Here is a 22,480-nt window from a genome sequence, read left to right as displayed (position 1 = left end):
TGGGAGATCTATTGAGAAAATACATAGATGTTCACACTACTTCAGCCCAAAAATGATCCTCTAAGTTGGTTGTGGAAAGTGTGGACCAAGCCATATTCATGATAGTCTAATTGAAATTCTCTATAGTTTTATTTTGTTGAGGTGAATAGGAGGAAGTCAGATTTTATTTGATGCCATGACACTTCAAGAATTAGCCATATTCATGATAGTCTAATTGAAATTCTCTACAATTCTATTTTGTTGAGTTGGATAGGGGGAAGTCAGATGTGATTTGATGCCATGACAATTCAAGAACTCCAAAAAATCCTAAGGTAAAATCCCCTCTCAATGTAAGTAGAGGAGAAGAAGAGACCTGCATGTCTCATGTACAACTCCATGTGGTGGAAGTCTTGAAAGAATAGAAATGTTTTACTCTTCTTTATATGAAAATACACCTAGGTTTTGTGAGACAAGTCATACATGAACAACAATAAGTAATTGTTCCCTTGAAAGGAAGTAGGAAGTGGTATGCACAAATCAATATGTACAACCTCAAGATGCTCCCTGACATGGAAGGTGCTCAACTCAAATAGATCTTGATGTTTTCTTACAATAACTCTATAATATATAGGCAAGGAATCTAAAAGATGAGGAAAACATATTATTATCTCCTTGGAACTTAGCTAATGGGGGAAGAGGGAAGACAAAATTCCATATATAGAATGCTAAAAATTAGTGGGATTGATTGTAGAGGTGCAAAGAAAAATTGAAAAGAATGAGACTACATGGAGTGCACGTAGTCAATTATTAATAAAATATCTAGCAATGATCATGCCATCTTGTGAGATGAAATAAGATTTGATCATAGTTGTTTTAAAAGTTAACCTTGATCTCGTCATTCAATAACTAAAAGATAGACAAGAGATATGTTGCCAAACCTAGAACATAGAGCTCCTTAGTGAGAGAATAGCTTTGTGTCTCAAGAGGAATGGTGATAGTATAAAATCCTTGTACAAAAAACTCATTATCATTTTCCATCCAAATTATATCTCTATTAGGTTGAGTAGTAAGATTATCAAACAACTCTTTATTACTAGTAATATGTTCACTTACACTAGAGCCAATCAACCAAACATCTCTTGAGAGCTTGGAGGTTTGAGAGGAAAAAAAACCCCATTCTAATTGATACCACAATGTGTTGCATCTAGTATATCCTCATCAAATGCCTCATTAGATAGATCATCTTGGTGGTTTGTACCTTGATTACAAGAATTAAACTAGGGTAAGACCGATATTTCAACAAGGATAAGTGTCATACGTATTGGTATGATAGATGTGGCACCGTTAATTATCCTTTAGAGGATTTTGTTGCTATTGTGACAATTTTGTAAGGGTCTCTTTTGAGACTTTTAATTTCACTATTGTCTCAAAACTAGTTCTATGTCTTTAAAGTCATGTAAAGACTAGATGACTTATTATTGTGAAAGAAAATTCACTAGTTCTTCAAATAATGCCTACTTGGTGATTCAATGTTGTGATAAAATTCTTGAACTATGGGCGATGACAAGCCCATCTTTCGTTTCCAGCAATGAGAAAATCTTGCGGTAGTTGTCGAGGCTAAGACAAGTTTTTGGGTAAATTTTTAAAAGAACATATTGGTTGTGATTAAAATTTTGTCTTTAAGTGTACACCAAGGTATTTTTCTACTGTGAATTTTTTTTTTTCCTCTACACATCTTGGTATGCATTCTCTCTACATAAATACCTATTCCATTCTATAAAGATGATATGTGGATAATTCATCAAGGTGGCATGTAAGAAGTGAAGTTGACAACAAGTGGTGTGTTTTGTTCTTGCTAGAATTCTCTTCTATTTGATTTCTTGTTTGTAAGCAGTAATAGAAGATGTACTGGAAAAATTTGTTTTGATGATTGTTTGAATAAATAGATAAGGAAGTAGTGAATGCTAATTGTGTTAGGAGATGCCAATAGTGTTGTCCACAATCATGAAGAGAAAATACAGTAGGTAAGAAACTCCCAAACAATGTATTATTCTAGCATGTAGCATAATTTATGATTGGATATGAACCTACACACATGAAAAGGGAAAAAATGGCTGCGTTGTATAAGGGCTTGCTTGAGTCAAACCTTATGTTTCTATTGACACCTTTACTATAGCAATGATTGATGAAAAGAGAGCTTGTCCTTAGAGAGGAAAAAGTTTGAAACCTTAATAGAAATGCTTGAAATGATAAATGTTACATTTGATATAAAACCATTGTCTTTAAGTCTTATATAAATCTTGATATTACTTGTTTGATGTTAATGTAGGTCTTTATCATAGAGGAACACATAAAACTTGATCATGATTGTTGAAGCTTGATTACTTGATTGCAGACTTGTATTGAATTAATGCTTGATTGAATGCTCATAGAATGATAATCCTAAGACTTAGAGTTCAAATGAGAGAGGGAGTTGCATTTAATTGCAAGTTACATCTTTTTCAGATTTAATTTTCGAGGGAGACCAACATCGGAAGCACTTTCCTACTACTTACAAAGACAACTATTGTAATTTCAAATTTGGGGCCAAACTAACACAACAAAGGTGCTAGGAACCCTAGTCCACCAAGATAAGGGCGCTAAATGCCCTAGTCCCATCAGTTTAGGCTAGAACAAAGATTGTTGAGTATGAGATTGCATTGAGCTTCTAGAAACAATTTTGAAGTTAAGCAGAATAAAATATGAATCAAGTACACTATGCATAACCACCAAAGTGAGTCCAAATTGAGTGTGAAAGACGTATACAATTTTCTACACCACAAAAGTTTTGGGTGCCTTTCAAAACTCATTTTACTTATTTTACTTCTAATCAATACCATACAATGATTGAAAGGAGAGATAAAATTTACCTATATTTGCATTTAAATTTTAGAACATAAGATACCGTTTCTACAATTTCTCCTCAATGTGAATCTGATCTATGGTCTAAAATAAAAATAAAAAGAACTTTAAATAAATATTAATCTTAAAAATAAACAATAACAAAAATAGAAATGCATTGTATACCTATATCAACTCAATAAATAATATGTATACATTATTATTAAAAAACAAAAACTATAATATGTCCAAAATGATATAAAAATATAAGCTATTTGGTCCATCATATATATATAAATAATAAATGCCATGCTAACCAGGTCAAAATAAAAGCATATAAAACTGTCTTCATGAGATTCACCCGCAGAAAAGAGTTGCCTTGTACACGCTGGGGATACATATTGAAATAATCCAGCATATAAAACAGACTCAGTCAAAAAATGGAAAATGATAGTATCCAAGTCAAACACTCCTATATTTAAAGAGTAATTGTCAAAGAAGACAACGAATATATCACCTCAAAGGGAGAAGCATCTTGACTAATTCCAAAACACAAAACTAAATAAACTAAATAAACACAAAACTAAATAAACTTCTTTTTGTAGTAGTTCATTTTTAATAAAATTTGACTTATATGGCAATGGTAAATAAGACTTCGAAGAGCATAAAGAGTTCATACCTGATTGTCAGGATCAAAAGAGCAAAAGAATCTACCTTTTTAACAAATGGTGAACGAGACTGAAGATTATAAAGCACGAATCTTTCTTATATTGCATGTCTGACAAGAAACGTCACAGCAATAATGGCAAACGACCATCCATATCCCTAAATTTTATGACAATTATATTAAATTAGACAGTCAAAGTTCTAAGCATTGGTTATTCAAAACCAAACACCCTAAAACGTGTCCCTTATTTAGTCAAACATAAAATCAAAATTGACTTTTGCTTCACGAGGGAAACAACTTTACAGATCACAACGTTTCTGAATTCAATGTGAGGAAACTGTAGTTCTTCTATATAAATCTACACAGGTGCTCATGCATTGCTGTATGATTCACAGTGTAAGCATTTTTGTTACAGTAACATATCTTTCCTTTCAGTGAAATATATATCAGATTCTATGGAGAACTTAAGGGAACCCCTCAATGGTAATGAAGAATATTTGTATGAGAATGTCCATGACATTGTGATTGTAGGAGGAGGAGTTGGAGGCCTTGCCACAGCCCTTGCCCTGCATAGGTAAATCTCTTGTTTTCTCATTTTTAGGTTTAACTGATTGTAATTGGGTGCTAAAAATGAATGTGATTGTGGATATTGAAATTAGGGTTCCTTATATTATGTAGATGTATGGACTGACATGTTTAGTGGAACATCCAGGTTGGGTGTAAAGAGCCTAGTACTTGAGAAGGCCAGTAACCTTAGAACTAGTGGGGCTGCCTTCGTTATGTGGGCAAATGCATGGAAAGCTCTTGATGCTCTTGGTGTTGCAGACTCACTTCGCCCAAACTATCGTCAACTTGATGGGTATTTTTCTTTTTCAAAATATCACTTTGATGCATAACCTGTCTTTTTTTCTAGATTTAAACTATGTTGTAAGATCTAAATCTGTGTCCTTTTTTTCAGATTTGAACTATGTTGTAAGATCAAAATGATGGGTATTTTGTTTATTCTAGATATCGATTTGATGGACAATCTGTATCTTTTTGTAGATTTACATTATGTTGTAAGATTTTTTTGGGGTTTGTAATAAGGCACTTACTTTTACTTGCAAGATAAAATGTTGATCTTTCGATGGATAGTGGCAAATGTGATTGTTTATGTTATTATTATAGGAGGGAGGTTTTAACATAAATTATTTTCTTTGTTGTGCAGAATTCGTGGCTCGTCAAATTGTACTGGGATGAAAAAGGCAGTTCAACTCATAAAGAAGACTAAAGGGTGATTACAATGAAACACAAAGTACTTATTTTATTATATTTCTCGCACGCACAGAGTAATCTAATAAGTTTGATACCTGTCATTCGAGGTTGATTTCGTAATTGTTGAATTAATTGTTTGATAAGATATTGTGCACAGTGATTGAGAAGGAAAGACTTGTTTGATAAGGTATTGTGAAATGTGATTGAAAAGGAAAGAAACTGAATAGTTTCAGAGATATTAATTCTTATTGATCTATTTATAGTAAATTATATTTCTTATAAAATAAATTTGAAGTTTTGGTTTTTATTTTTTATTATATTTATTTTTCATTGAATTATTAATTTTTTTTTTTTTCAATATTGAATATGGTTTAGACATATGATATATTTTTTAGTATTAAAATATAAAATGTTTAAAAAGTCTTTATGTCAAACTCATTTTTTCTTCTTTCATAATAGATTCTAGAATCCTTTCTTTAGTATCTATTTTAAGATATCTTTATGTTTACTGTTCAATTTTATTTAATTTTAATTTGATATATGATCAAGGAACAATAATACAAAGTTAGTCACATAAATTTTGAATATGAATTTTACTAATAGATAATCTAATTTGTATTTCAGTGGATTAACTACGATGATGGAATCGAGATGTATAGAAAGAATCAAGCTCATAGAAACACTTGCTAAAGAATTGCCTAAGGGGACTATTAGATTCAGTTCCAAAGTTGTTTTAATAAATAAGAAGAACCCATCTTCTTTAACCTCACTAAAACTTGAAGATGGACAATCTATTACAACAAAGGTAAATATTCCTCATTTATTTTTGCACAAATCATTTTTAAATATTATTTTATTTAATAATTGAAAAATCCATTTTATTAACAAAATTAGATATTTATTATTCAATTGACATCAATTTCTTAACCATCTATATTAATTAATCATGATTATTTTTATGTACGTATTCCCTCTAGATATTAATAGGTTGTGATGGAGTTTACTCAGTAGTTGGGAGTTTCATGGGTATACCACCAGCAAAGTCTTCAGGACGTATTGCTATTCGAGGCATGGTGACATATGCAGAGAGTCACCAGTTGGAAAAATTCCATTCACAAGTTTGGGATAGAGGATTAAGAGCAGGATTCATTCCTTGCACAGACAAACAAGTTTATTGGTTTTTAACAAGAAGATCACAACTTCAAGGTACAATTCTTATCTATAATTGTTGATCCGTTAAAAAGGTTAACCTTAATTTTATTTTTATCAAATTTTTCTTTTCTTTCAATTATTTGGATAAATCATAGAAAATGTGGCAACCTAATATAAAGTTAAGTATAAATGTAGCTAATAAAATAATTTCATGTCTAGGGATGAATCTAGAAAAAGTGCATGGGTACAATGATAGAACCCATCAATAACTTTCTAATGCCACAAAAATCATGAAAATTAGATGCTACGGAAAAAAATTATAAGGTTAGAGGTCGAACAATGAAGGTAATATATATGGAGATATACAATTGGAGCAATTGTATAATATCCAAAATTGTCATAATCACTAACAAACTAAGTAGTAAAGAATGTAATATTGAGAATTTACACTAATATAAACTATATAGAAGTAATGCAAGTGGAAGAATATTCCTCTAGATATGCTAAACTTGTACTAATAGAATTAGTAGTTCATTGATGTAGACACCTATATAGATTGTATAGACTGTATGTCCAAGTACATATATGTACAGATTCATATAGATAGAATACTGAGATAGATTTCTTCAGTTTCCTTGAGTAATAATGATGAAAATTTAAGATTTGGTAGGAATTCCTATAGTTTTTGGGCCTTTTGCACCTTTTGTATGTAGTGGTAGGTTTTTTTTGGCCAATCTAATCCAAAAAATTAGCTACTATTAAGATTTTGTAACCTCCTCTAATTTGAAACCCTTGTAACTTTATGTTGAAAAGTGTCAAATTTAGACAAAATGAAAGTCAATATGAAATTTCTTAATTATCTGGGGCTCAATTGTAAGTTCAAATATCCTCCAAAACATGCAAAAAAATAACCTATAATGAAATGTCTCATTTGGGAATAGCTTTGCAGTAAGATCTAATAAGGGCTTTGCATGGAAATGGATCATATACCATATAGAAGTATAGACTCTAAGATCATCTATAAAAATAAAGATGTATTCTATAAGAGAGTATGCAAGATAATGATCTTGCTTGAATATTGAGCTATAAGTTATAAGAAATGTTCTAATTAGATAAAGTAGGAGAGGGACCAAACCCTTACATAATAGCCAAATGAAAGAAGAAGGGGGTCTGACAAGATATGCAAAAACCTAACATTAAGGACAAGCAAACACAACAAAAACCAAAACCAAAACTAAATAGAAATAAAAAGAAAAACAACACTACACCGAAACCTAGCAAAACCCAAAAACAACCCCTAGAAGACACAAACAAATTATCTACAAACTAGGGGCTTTAACAACTTGCCAATCTTGGATAATATCCTCTCGTTTACCTCAAAATGAGTCTCTTGATTTTATCCTTTGTAGGAGTAATAGTAGGGGAGTCAAAATTAGCATTAATAGTTTTACCAGATAGCTCCTAGATATCACCAACAATAACAACCTCCAAGGGCCTCTTCCTCTTAGCATCTCTATACTCAAGCTCTTTCTAGAGTACCTAGATTGAAGTTGACATCTTGTTTTCCATATCCCTACTAAAAGTGACAATATCTTCTAATTTTCTTTCAACACATCTTGATTGCCTTGGATAGAAGATATAACCCTCTCCATATTATTCCTTTCTTTCTCCAAGGCCACCTTAGTGCTTAAGACCTTAAACTATGCACCTAGAGTTTCCAATCTATTGATTCTCTCAATTGAATCATTTATTGCAGCTTAAATTCTATCATCCTTATCATCCATGGACCCACCCCCCTCCCTCACATTCGTCTAAGCTAGAGCCTCCGATCTATTGATTTTCATTTTAGCAGTGTGAAGTTGGGCCAAAAGTCATCTAATAATCTCATTCTTCTTGTTTTAGGTGTTGTAAAATTCATTAAATTTATTCACCACCTCCACCAAACGTAGTTTACCAAGGTAAGAAATAGTGGAGGGTGGAGTGGAACCCAGGGTCCACAATGAAGGATTAGGGGCAAACTTAGATGCATTAGAGAGGGAGTCTTTTTGTGTCCATTCAAAGTCGGTAGTCCAAGAAGAAGAATAGTAATTGAAGATGACCTCCTGGTTCACAAGACCACCCACATTACTTTCTTTCTAAGGCTGAACATGAGAATACATGTTCTTCATTTTGGTGGTATGTTGGAGATTGACATTGGTAGAGAATGATTTAGAGTAAGTAACCTTATAAATACTAGAGGTACCTCTACACTTAGTCTCTGGGAAATTCAATAACTCCACAAATAGCATAGGGTTCAAATGAGGACTAGTAAGGTTCATTTGAGGCCATTATCAGGGGACAAAGACAAATGAAAGTTGTATAGTTTAAGTATTATCCCTTGGTGAAGGGATAACACATCCATCAAATTAGTCACACTAATCAATTGAGACAAACAAGAAAATCCAGAATGAGAAGTTCATCTTAACACCATACCTAAAGTGATTCATTATAGGAAAAGGTTGAGAATGGAACCTTTTGTACCTACCATCTAGAGTAACATACTTTAGTATAAAAACAACATCCTTCCATTCACCTAGGAGATCTTCTCCTTTGAAACCACTTTGCAGCTAAGATATTCTCTCATCACCCACCAAAAAATCTCTTAAAGTCCTCCTTGGAATTCCCTTTGGGTTCTTTATGGAATGCCTCCCCTTCGAACAAGACCCTAGTCGAAGCCACAATGAGTTTCATAAAAATAGTGAAAGACACCCCCAATAGAAACCTTCCCTTCATTCCAAGAATGGGAAAATTAATGAAGACAAAGGGGTCATGGCCTTTCATAGACTCAATGTAGGAGGTAAAATAACCTCTCCATCATGCAGGCCAAAGTACCTCATCTTTTTTAAGGGACTCATAATTATCAGTCTTAGTCTAAATTAAATCTCTCCTCTAGTAGGCCAAGGACCACAAAAAATAGGTAACTTGAAAGAAATAAAAATAGGATAAATCAAGCTTAAAATAAGAAAATGACAAACAATAGAGAAATTTAAAATAGAAATCCTATTCCATAAATTAATAGGCATATTTCCCACTATGTTATGATGACAATAAGCACTAGAAAAGATAATAATTAACATAGAAAAATTATTTAAATCATATATGTGATTATATCATCATGGATTGTGACATAAACATCAACTGGGAGATTGTTCATGCAAGTCCACATTTTCAAAGAAGTAGTGTAGCAACCCAGGTTAGCCAATCCATCAATTGACTTGTTCACCTCCCTAAGGGCATGGATCAATCTAACTTTTCTGATGGTGAAAAGAATGTAGTAGGATTTAAATATTATATCTTTCATGGGATAACCTAGGGATGCTTCATCATGAGGGATCTGGATTACATTTTGAGTCCCCTTCAATAATGATTTTCTGAGAAGCCTGTTGCCACGTCAACAAAGTTGGAATTATGGACTCGTCGATTGGTCACATAAACAAGCACAAGATTTCTTTTTTATCTCTTATGATGCCATCCTCACTTGCTTGACCTGATTTACCTTTGGAAGAACTATCAAAATTTAACATAGTTTATTTAGGAAAATTTGATTTTGTGCTTGGTGGCTAGGCTTTGTGGGAGTGTTTGGTATCCTTGAAAGATGGTGCATGGGATTATTCCTATCTAGTGGATGGTGTTTAGGATTTTGTCTACAAGGTGGCTTTAGATGGGTGTTTGTTTACCCCTTTCTATGAGTTCCTTTGTTCTTCATGCATTGTTTTAGATCATATGTCTGCCCGGTGGGATGTCTCTTGGGGGTAGGATGTTTCTCTTGTCCCCTTGGGGTTTCATTGAGTCCCTCATGTTTCTCTTTTGGGGTTTCTTCCTCATCATGGGTGCCTGTGCTTTAGGAGCTCTCTACTTCCTTACACCCATATTTGGTTGGCTTGGTTATTTTTTTGCTAGATTGGTTGTGGGTCTATTGGTAGATTCATGGGTGTGTAATTTGTGGTACTAGGGATTTAGATTATTGACTTGTTAGTTGGGGCTATTGTGGTGGGAATTGATTTCACAAAACCTATTTAGGTGGTTGCTATGTTTTTTGTTGTTCTTGACCCTTCTAAGGTGATAAGTTCCCACAACATTGCTCATGTTCCTATTGAGGTGGATTTTTGGTAGGTTACAAGGGCTCCTTCTCTATATTTTTTTGGTCTCCTTGCTTCCCATTTCTTCTTGGAATGGGTTTTAGGTTGCCTTGATTAATATATTGGTTTTGATATTTTTTTGTTTTCTGGTGGTGAGTGTTGGGGGAGTTATGAGGCTGTGTCTTTTATGTGAATGATGGTGTTCCTTTTGGAGTATAGTTGTTGTTGCAAGTTGTGGGATAGAATTGGTTGCACAATGAGGGTTAGTTACCTTATGAGCATTTAACTAGAGTGTTCTCTTCTTTTTCCATGCCCGTTCTTGTGGAAAATACCAACTTCATTCGATGGATGTTATCCTCTAGGGTCTTGGCACATGCCTCCTCCCTTCCCCATCCTCCTGGGTATCCTCCCAGATAGATGTGTTTTTGGCCTTCTATTTGTAGGATGGTCAGGGGTCTTGTTGCTTTAGTGGAGGCCTCTTCCCTTATGCTTGTTTCTTCCAAGCCCCTGATTCTTAGAGGCATTTCTATAAATGGACTTATTGAGATGTTTCACTTAGCTTTGTTTGCAAGGTTTCTTTCCAAGCAAAGGTTTTTAAATGGGTGTCTCCATTTCATTGTTATCTCCCTCCTTGACTGAGGCTGTCTTTGTTTAAGGTGGTCCCTTTCGCAACCGGTTGTAGAATTCCTCTCAAAACCCATGTTTAGTCTTTTGTTTCTTTGGTTGGTATGTTTTTAGTGTAGGGATTTTTTTTTGGAAAATGGTTTGGGGTTTTGTCCTAATCCCCTTTGTTCTGATTAAGTAATATTGGGCCTCGAGACCTTTATTTCCACTACTTGTGTGCTCCAGTCAAAAGCCTCATTTCAAACAAAGGTCTTTATTTTTTTGGTGTCTTTGGTCTTGGTGGTCTCCCATCTTGTGAGTTCCTACCTTGTGTCCGCCTGCTGTGTAGTTTTTTAAAGGTTTAGGCCTATCCCACTTTTATTAATCAGAACATTGGTTGTAAGAACTACATTTTTATACTTTTGGAGTCACAAATTTCAAATGTAGGCTAGTCGATCTTTAAGATATTTGATCGACACATTTATTTCATTTATAACACCAAAAGTGAGTAAGAGATCTAAATAACAATTGAAGAATATGGGTCTTTCTTAATAAGTCACTTTCGATTTAGCTTTTCCTTTACTTTATCTAATCCTCTCATATTATATTCTTTATCATTTTGACTCCATTCTCATTATAAGGACTAGAAATTGCTCCAACAAATTAGGGATGTTATGTGCCACTTGTTAAAAATTTAGTTTAGATTTCCATTAAAAATATATAAATTTCCATTAAAAATAATTTTGAAGGGAAAATGATAAGAAGTAACTTTTTTTACTTGTTTTATCATTACACATAGTAGAGAAGGCAAAGGTAGTATATTCATGAGACCAACAGGTTCAACAAACATTAATTATTTAACTCTTTATTATTCAATTGTTTCTCCATGAATTAGAACTATGAATTAACTATGAATTTTTTGTTTTGATATATGTTTTTAACTTTTTATAAAGTTAAGATGCATGATTTTTAAGTTTCTAAATTATAAAAATATATTTTTCTCTAATCTAATTGGCTTGGAAAATTTACATGTTATTAGTTTAGAACTATGAATTAACTATAATATTATAAGAATCCAAATGTTTATCTATATGACATTAAAATTATTTTTTAAATTAGGTTAGGGTTATTCTCATGTAATTTAATATTATTTCATTTATAAGTGGAATAGAATTAGAGATTATTATAAGTTTCAATTATAATTCAAATAGATTGATTATTTCCATTTTTAGATTATATAAATCAAATTAGTTAATTCAAACAACCAAATATAATTACATAAAGTTAAAATCTTATATACTTATTACATTAATAAAATACTATTGTGACACTTGTTTACTTTGATTTAATGGATTTCGTCCAAATAAATGAAATATAAGTGAATTTGGCTCCTTGTCAGTTTCATCCAAAGATACATAAATTTGAGGACTAAAATTATAATACAAATAGATTTATCATATTGTAACGAAAAATCTTTACTAGTCATATTTTTTATTGATTGAAACATTCAATTGTTGATCTTTAACTTACTCTTAAAGTTGTTAGATTATTCCAATATTAATATAATTTCACTCTCTTTGGGGTTTCATTTCTAACTTTGTAGATGCAAATATCTCTGGTGATGCTGAAAAGATTCGACATGCAACCTTAGACATGATCCATGATTTTCCAAAGCCCTTTGCAGAATTGGTAAAAGCAAGTCCAGCAGAATCCATTAGTTATGCAGATATGAAGGTGAGGTTGGTGTGGCCATGGATGAAGCTCCTACCTGGTAAAGCAAATGGAAGTGTGACACTTGTAGGAGATGCACTCCATCCAATGACCCCTGATCTTGGTCAAGGTAAAATTACTTTGAAGTTATCCTTTACCATATGGTTTGTAGGTTTTTCTTAAGGTCTATTAAATTTTTAGAGTAGAATCCTTATAGTATTATTAATTTGACAATAATAGTTTTGCATTTTTATTGCTATTATTTAAGAATAAGTGCATTGGATTACGATTTTAATTCTGTGTGCAATTGGGTTCATTTATTATAGGCGCATGTTCTACTTTGGAGGATGCAATAGTGCTTCGAAGGTGCCTTGGAGAAACTATGAAAAGCATAAACATAGTACAATGGGGAGAGGAAGAAGAGAAAAAGATAGAATGGTGTTTCAACAAATACTTGCAAGAGAGGAGATGGAGAGTGTTTACCCTTGTCAATGCAGCATTAATCATAGGAATTGTGAATGAAGGATCCTCTAAACTCATTCGTTTTGCCCGTGATAAGATTTTATTTCCCTTGTTCTCCGTGTCATATTTAAGGCATTTTGCAGACTTTGACTGTGGAAATCTGAAAGCCAAATACTCCTGAGAGTGAATACAAACATTTGCATTCAAAAAAGAAAGTTGTAAAGAATAGTAAGACAGTAAATGGGTTAAGGAAACCAACTCAATGTTATCAGAATCCTTACCAATTATTTGCCTATCTCCTTATGAAATAATCTAAATTATTTTATTTCTTGTTTTTAGGATTCAAGATAATATATTCTCACATATTAAAATTGGCAAAGCCTATTTGATATTTTCCAATAGATTTTAAATTTATTTGAGTCCATCCATGTGTGAACATATTTTTATGAAATTATTATATAAGGCGAAAGACAATGCATATTCACATATCAAGGAAGCCTCTGCCCTCTCTAGAATCCAGTCTCTACGACTTTTTGGTGAGCAATTGGAAGAACTAATCTAAAGAATCATACTATATATAGTAGTGCATTCAACCAAAATACTAAATACTTAACATTAAACATTACTAAGCTTATCATACTATCAGCCACAGTGGCAAAGAATGGTAATCTTCGACTTCACTACTAGGGTTTTTTCCGTTACACAAGGTATATATCCTATTATATGGTACAAACTAAACCTCAAGTAATATGTCAACATAGAGATAAGTACCAAATATAGAATATGTCTTATTCATGCGTTTATAAAAGAAACCCATCAACTATTAAACCTATATTCAATGTCGAGAGGACAAAACAAATCTGGAATAACATTTCATACTAGATAAACCAGTAAGTTTAATCGAGACATAGAGTTATTATGGGTTTTGAAGCATATTGTTAAAAAATACCACTTGAGGAAAAGGAAATTCCTTAATGCAGAGAACAAGAATAACTCAAATGAGTACTTTCTAACATGAGTTCTCAGAATTCACAAATATAGAAATATTTAAACTTAAAATAAAATAGTCAAATTTTCGTATAAATATGTCACAGAAGCTCTCAAGTTCATTCTCTTTGGAGCAGAATGTTGATAGTGTAACTTACATACCACTAAATTGAGAAAAAAAAGAGTTTCACCACTTTTTTCTCTAACTCGATCCTTCCTCTTTCTGAGCTCCCTATTATACTTCCTAGTTTTCGTACATGATTTCCATACCATTCACTCTCATAGACATGAAAAATGACCTCAATAACTTAACTTAACATGAAGTAATTATGTTCTAATGCCATTCTTGTCTCCACTATGTGGACTTAAGCTCTCAGATCATTGCATGGATCTTAACATAGTATCTATATATAGATTTATGATCTTCCATATATATTGTAAGCAACAGGGTCAGTTAAATGACCTAGAGCATAACTGAAGAAAATGCAAACTCTCCCTTCTATAAACTCTTGAGGTGGCACACTAGGCTCAAACAAACCCATCCCTAGGGTAAACAAGCCCATCCCTAGGGTAGCCAATGTAGAGGGAATTGATCTTAAGACCTACAAAGGATGAACCAAAAGCTCTTAACTAATTATACTCATCCTTTGAACTATAAATATACAACAATAATATATATAAAAATAATGCATGATATGTGTATGTCAAATTATTAGACACCATACCCTTTCAATTTGAACAAATTCATATTGAGGATATAAACACATCAATCATCAAATCAAGAAAAAGAGTAAATCATGAAGAATGCTAATAATTTAACTTTACTAAAAACTTTGTCAAACACAATATACAATCAACTCTAAGCAATATTCAAATCCAAAACAATCATCATGTAGATAGCAGGTGTGTTCTCAATTCTGATGATGGCTTTGGTATTTATTTATTTGAAGGGTAAAATATTATCTTGCTTCCTCCTCATCAAACTAGTGGAGTACTTAGTTTGATAGAAAGTTATACATCCACATAAATCTTTTAAAATATAAACATGGTATTCCTTTCCATTTCTATGACATAAGTTTGCATAAAATCATCAATCCATTATATATTTAACTGACATGAAAGTTAAACTAAAAAAAATCCTAATTGATCCTAATTAATGTTTTCAAGCATAGAACTAAAATAAACAACAAAATAACATAGCCTAGAGAGATAGGGAAAAGTGGGATGTATCATCTTCCCCTGCTTCAAAATCTTGATTCCAAATGATTAATTTCAGACAACATAAAAGTAACATAAATATTCGTATTTTTTTATTGCTATGAAAAATGTCTAATTATCAAACAAATTTGCAAAATTCTACATAATTTTATTATAATCCTCCTAGGTGGCACTTGCCTATACATATTTGTCCCATTATACCTTGCATTAAGTAGCATCTTTCTTATTTAGGTGGAGCTTGTGAACCTTGATCACTCTAAGATGCTTGATTGTGACCTCTCTTGAAACAACATTCCAATAAAGAATGTGATCAAAACAAGTAAAATATCCTCTTAAATAAGACACATGGAATATATTATGCATATGAGATAGAGCTAGTGGTAGAGCTACTATGTAGGCAATTAGATTAAAAACTTCTAAAACCTTCAGAGGACCCATATATCTTGGTGCTAACTTTGCAACCTTGCTAAAAAAATGGGATTTTTGTGGCTCCACTCTTAACATAAATTTATCTCCTACAAAGAAAATTCACATTGTACACTTGAGACCAATATATCTTTTATCATGTCATTTATTTTAGCTAATTGATCTTTCTAATTATATTAATCTGCTATCCTATTTTGATAGATTTTTATCCTTAGGCTAATCCTATCTTCTAGCTAATTTTGTAATCATATTAATCTACTCTTCTATTTTGATAGATTTTTTACCAAAGGCATGAGAATAATTATTGTATGAAAACTCGACTAGTGTTAGGTACTCCTCCCACTTATAATGTAGATCCCTACAATACATTGATAATAAATTCTCTAGCACTTGATTGAATCTTTTAATTTTATTATCTACCTTTGGGTTATAATTTTATCTTATATTCAATCTAGTTCCCATTACTAAAAAGAGGATTACAAAAACCTCGAAGTCTTCTACATATCCCTATTAGAGATTATTTTATGATAACTCTATGTAATCTAAAGATTCCCTACATAAATTTTCTTGCAATTATAAGTTTCCCATCAATAAGGTTTTTCTAGTATGAAAAGGTCCAACTTAGCGAGTTTATCAACTACCACAAATCCATAGGAGTATGACCAAACCATAATTCATAAGGAGTCTTAGCAGCATCACCGTTGATATGCACTAGGTTAAAAGTGTAAATAGTAGTACTCACAACTTCTCTCCAATAGACATGCAGAACATTTCCTTCAATCATCATTGTCCTAATAGATTCTTGAGTGGTTCTATTCTTCCTTTCCACAACTCTATTCTGGTGAGGGGTTATCAGAGTGGATAACTTTCTCTTTGTCCCATGCTCTTTAAAGAATGTATTGAACTCACTAGACATGAATTCACCAACTTTGTCAGATCTCAGACAGTTCAGCTTCAATCATGTCTCTATCTCAACCATTGCTTTCAAATTATTGAATTTCTCTAAAGCTTCAAACTTCTCCCTTAAGAAAGTAACCCACATCATCCTAGAATAATCATCATTCAACAACATGAAATATCTAACTCTTTTCAAATTTCTGACTCTAGAGGGACCACACACATTAGTATGCACAAGATCCAACAAACCTTTGCAAAAATGCTTTTTAATTTTGAAGAAACTCTATTTTTCTTTCCCAATTGACATTCTTTATATATAGAGTTAGCAAGCTTCATCAATTTAGGAAGATCTCTTATTGCCTAAGTAGAAGTTATCCTAATCATGCTATCAAAATTTACATGACACATCCTTCTATGCCACAATTTGAGTAATCAAGTATCTTTTGCCAGTAGGATTCAAGTGAAAGATATTACCTTTTGGACCTTTGTACCTAATGCAACTCATTTCCGGATCTACTCAAGATTCTACACTTCCCATTCTTGAGTTAAAGATCATATCCCTTGTCAACCATCTGTCCAACACTCAAAATATTATGCTTTAGGACTTCTACATACAAGAAATAATCAGTATTGTGTTTACCATCAAGAGAAATGGAACCTCTACCATGAATTATACCAACTTTGTCATCACCAAACCTAAAAACACGAACATCATACTTTTCCAAGATCACAAACTTTTTTCTTATGACCTGTCATATGATGAGACCATCCATTGTCAATCACCCATTCATCCTTCTCTTCAACTTGTGTAGCCAAAGCTCTTTCCTCATGAATGCATCTAGCATAATTAGTAGGTTTTGGATCATCTTCCTTGATAGCAATGAACAACCACTTATTATCACTTGAATTTGATTTATCATATTCATCATCTGTCACAACTTCATTAGTAGCATAATAACATCTCTTCTAAAATTTAGGCTTATAGGTTTTCTTAGGAACTCTTTCTAGACACCTTGAAGAAAAATGTCCATCTTATTGCATGAAAAAAATTTGAGGGGGAACTTCCCTTCATACTTATAAGCTCCCTTAGGAAATCTTCTAGCAATCAACACTTTGAGCTCCTCAATCTCTCGCTCTTCTTCTTCAATTTCCTTCATCTCTTTCTCATATCTAGATATCCTATTTGAAGAACTTTCACTTGGATCAAATATTTGCTTGTCCTTTCTAGATTCAATGGCATTGAATGCAAATTCTACCTTAGGAAGAGAATCACCAAATTTAGTCAATTCAAAGGTTGATATCTTACCAATCAACATGTCTTTGGTCACAACACTCATGGTCTAGATTTCCTCAATAGAAAAACTTTATCTTTGTAGGATGCAGGTAAGGATCTCAGCACTTTAGCAACAATATCTGATTCTTCCAACTTTCCACTAGCACATCTGATATTGCACATAAGTTCATTCACCTTCTGTATAGAGGAAGTAATGTTCTCATCTTTTCCCATCCTTAACATCTCATACTTTCCTTTCAGGATTTTTAATTAGCAATCTTCACATAGTTGTCTCCTTCATATAGGGTTTCCAATTTCTTGTAGATCTCATGAGCAGTCTACAATTCTATTACATTTATCATTTTAGAATCAGTTAGAGCACTCAATAATTATTTCTTAACCCTGATATTGTATTTGGCTTCCTTAGTCTCATCCAGAGTTGAAGAACCTTTTGCAGGAACAATATATATATTTTTTGTATCTCTCAAGTAATTTCCACCAATGCATCTCAAGTGACACTTGATCCGGTTCTTCCAAAGAGAATAATTTTTTCCATCAAATCTTAGACTCTCCTTCTTGTCAGTCGCCATCTCAGATTACCTCAAGTTGTTAAAGTTCTGTAAAGGAACTAGCTCTGATACCAATTGATGAAAATGAGGCACAAAACTAAGAGCGGGGGAGGGGGGTGAATCAATTTTCACCAAATTTTACAACAACTTACAATAATCTCAGATTTGATAATTAGCAGTGAAAGCATAAATCAACAATACAACATGAACACACATAGTACCAATATTTTGACATGGAAAACCCAGTCAAGGGAAAAATCATAGTGGGAACCTACTCACGATATGATGATACCTTGTTAAAAGTACATGAAATATTACAATGGGGAATGCACATGCATTCAAGCACACTACCTAGAGGTCACTGCTAAAAAATAACAAAGGGCTACAACACTGGGAAGGCTCACTGCCTTACAAATAGATTTAGACCACTTTCAGAAAATTGTGAACTGAGAAATAGCATCCTCTATGCCTGGTTATAGTTCCGGTTAAGCACATACCATCTCTCACACTTCTTCACACTTTTTCTCTACTACCGAAAGATTAATAGTTTATTCACACATCACACACATTTGCAACATACCCAATAACAAAGATATTACATTAATTTATACATGGCATCAAACTTGGACCAATATCATTAAGGTTGCCTCAACACATATCACCTAAATACAAAATATAACCATACATGCTACAACATCATATTTGGACCAAAAATATGTTAGCTAAGACATAGCATGGACCTAAATCACCACCTTGAATAAGAAACACCTCCAATAATTATGCATCAAACATCCGCAACACACTACAATCACCATGTCAGCCAAGAAAATGAATAATACCATTGGACTAAAAAAACATCAATAACATGCTCACAGATCAATGTAGACCACTAACATGAATAAAATATGATCTAGAAATATCCACAAGCATCTTGAACTACTGCAACATCCACACCAACTTAATATTACTAGAATTACATCATCATAATACCAAACTTCAAGAACATTAATTGAACTGACTGTCAACTTGGAAAAGTCACTTATGGAAACCAAGATATTACCTTATGAAAAGTCCCAAACATAATCCCAAATCTGCAAACCAAGATATTACAATGCAGAACAATATAGAGCAAAATACTGAACATTGACAACACTGAACAACAAGAAAAATGGTCACAACACAAATATTCATAACTCACTCAAATCTTCATATGAACCTTTGAAACTTGCATATAATAAACTAGAGATAATTGTATATAAACCCTTTAATCCACAAACACTAATCATCAATATACAACATGAAACAACTAGCTGAAATTCACTGCAACACTCCACTAGATAGAGGGAATATGTTGATAGAAATTACAACACATCTCTCATATATCATTAAGGCACATGTTTGCAACAATCACCCAAACATCCAATAGTATCAATCATCCTCATGAATCATCAAATAACATATGTTCACATAAGTGTCTAGCCTCAATGATATCATCAATGGTAAAGATAGAGTCATAAATAATTATCAAAGCATCAACCACATGTCTGAATAAGTCTTATCGATGCATAAATAAAAATGCAAATCTAGGAGGAACACTACATCCTCTCCCCTTTTCCTAGGCTTACTCTTGAAAGCTTGAGAACAAATAAGGGTAAAGCTCTCTTATCCTCCCATGTCGCTGAAGAATCATCACTCGGATCCATTAGACCCTTACCTATTCCATGTCCTGACCCTTGAGGGTTAGCCCTCAACATTGAAGAATGCACACGAGATCCAAAGAAATCTTCCCATCCTTGACCTGCAATGAAAGCCAATCTAAAACATGCGATGTATCAGAATCTGATAAGGCCTCAAAATACACACATGAAACACATCATGTATGTGGGACAAGATAGTTGGCAATGGAAGGTGATATGCTACAGGACCAATCCCCTCCAAAATCTCATAAGGTCCTACAAATAGAGGTGCCAACTTAGAGCCTTTTCCATAATGGATATGACTCTTTCACAGACACACTCTCAAAAACATCTTGTCTCCTACCGAAAAATGCATGTCCACACAATGAGCATCTGCATAATTCTTCTATCTATCCTGTGTTGCTATCAAATTCTCTCTAATAGACCTCACCTTTAGCTCCATGTCCTGCAAAATCTCTGAAACAAGAAGTACACTATCCTCCAAATGATCCCAACTCAAGGGTGTCCGACATGGTCTATTGTATAATGCCTGAAATGGGGACATTCCAATCAAACAATGATACCCATTGTTATAGGAAAAATCTACCAAATGAATGTAATCCTCCCATTTGGTCTACTGATCCATGACATACATCGTCAACATATCCTCCAACACTTGATTAACCCTCTTCGTCTAGCTATTTGTCTTGCAATGATATGTCGAACTGAAGTTCAGTTGCACTCCTAAATCATATTGAAGTGAACACTGGATCATGATATCATATGATCTATCGAGGAATACAATGCAACCTCACTATTTGCTCCATGAAAATACAATCCACTACCATTGCTGTGTATGAAGATCTGATTGGAGAGAAGTGTGCTACCTCAATCAACCTATCAATGATTACCATGATAGCATCATGATGTCATAAAGACATAGGCAAACCAATGATAAAATCCATAGATATGATGTCCCATTTCCACTTTGGAACCATGTTTGACTGCAATAAACCTACTAGATACTGGTGCTCTACCTTCGTCCACTAACACTCTAAGTAACATGACACATAATCTACTATATCTCTCCTCATGCCTTCCTAATCATATAATTGTCACAAATTTGCTTGCATCTTCTTAACACCTAGATGTTTCGAGTAAGGTGCACGATGGACCTCTGATAAGATCAATGCTCGAAGACCATCTGACTGTGGAACATTTATGCATCCCAAATGTTGAAGAAGACCGTTGGACTCCAAAGAGTAAATTACATATTTTCCATCCAAAGTTCTCCTTGATACCAACCATCTAAAGTAAGGACACTAAGTATCCCACTCCTCAAGTCTACACTGCAATTCATCACTAAAACCTCATGCCTCACGTGACTCAAGGCATTTTCTACCACATTCTCCTTGCCCTAAATGTATCTACCTCAAAATCATACTCACGTAAGAACTCCATCCAACCTCGCTGCCTAACATTTAAGTTCAGCTATGTGAAAATGTACTGCAAACTATGGTGATCATTGTATTGCTCGAACCGATGCCCAAAAAATAAATGTCTCCAATGAACCAAAGCATGTACCATTGCCACTAGCTCTAAATCATGAGTAGGATAATTTAACTTATAATATTTGATCTTACAATGACTCGTATGCGATCACTCTACCATCTTGCATCAAAGATGCTCCAAGACCCTCTATGGATGCATCCATGTATACCAAAAAATCACACAAAGGATCCGCTACTGCTAGAATAGGTGCACTAGTCCGATGCTCCTTCAAGATTCAAAAATTTATCTCACACTGATCAGAGCATACAAACTTCTTCCCTTTCCTCTGAAGATAAGTGACAGGCTAAGCAATCCTCAATAAATCTTGAACAAATTTGAAATAATAACCTACAAGTCCCATAAAGCTACAAACCTCACCCACATTAGTGGGTGTTGGCCAATCCACTATAGCCTGAATCTTAGAGGGATCCACTGTGATACCCTCTCTTAATATGACATGACCAATATATCTCACCTTTGTATGGAAGAACTCACACTTTGCCATATTAGCATACAACTGTTTATCTCAAAGACACTACAAAACCAGCCTCATGTGCTCCTCATGCTCCTCCACTGATCTCAAGAAAACCAATATATCATCCAAGAATACAAGCACAAACCTGTCGAGATACGTCTTGAAAACTCCATTCATCAAGCTCATAAAAACTGATAGAGCATTAGTAAGACCAAAAGGTAACATTGTGAACTCATAATGTCCATATCTAGTTGAAAATATTTTACAATGAATATTCGTCTCATGAATCCTAAAATGTACAATGGAATCAATTGCCACCTTGGACCCCGTGGCCAACTCAACCTACCACCTATCACCTTGCTTTGCCACAACAAGCTCACATCGCTCTACTACTGAAGGAGAAATGAAAGAATCAGAAGCACCCAAGTCAAATATTACTAAGCAAGAGATACCACCTATCTCACCTATAGTCTCCACAACTATAGCCTGGAGCTTGGCCTAATGGTTATCAACTATTGCAAATATATGATGGGATCTCTCTGCATCACCTATTGTAGGCTGTAAAGATTTTGGCCTTTATCCT

At 33.5% G+C, this 22,480-nt stretch overlaps 1 protein-coding gene across 1 annotated transcript; it reads left to right on the top strand.

Moving 5' to 3' along the window:
* Positions 1-3,928: 3,928 nt before the first annotated feature.
* LOC131873119 (monooxygenase 2-like) lies at positions 3,929-13,006 on the top strand. The gene is made up of 7 exons (XM_059216211.1): positions 3,929-4,100; positions 4,239-4,385; positions 4,734-4,799; positions 5,405-5,585; positions 5,758-5,986; positions 12,257-12,493; positions 12,690-13,006. Exons 1-7 carry the CDS (start codon positions 3,982-3,984, stop codon positions 13,004-13,006), a joined length of 1,296 nt encoding a protein of 431 aa, XP_059072194.1. The 5' UTR covers positions 3,929-3,981.
* The last annotated feature ends 9,474 nt before the right edge of the window (positions 13,007-22,480 follow it).

This window comes from Cryptomeria japonica, unplaced genomic scaffold (assembly GCF_030272615.1).
Source record: "Cryptomeria japonica unplaced genomic scaffold, Sugi_1.0 HiC_scaffold_1067, whole genome shotgun sequence".
Taxonomy (NCBI): Eukaryota; Viridiplantae; Streptophyta; class Pinopsida; order Cupressales; family Cupressaceae; genus Cryptomeria; species Cryptomeria japonica.
Note: the sequence above shows the minus strand (reverse complement) of the source record. Positions and strands in the feature narration are given on the sequence as shown.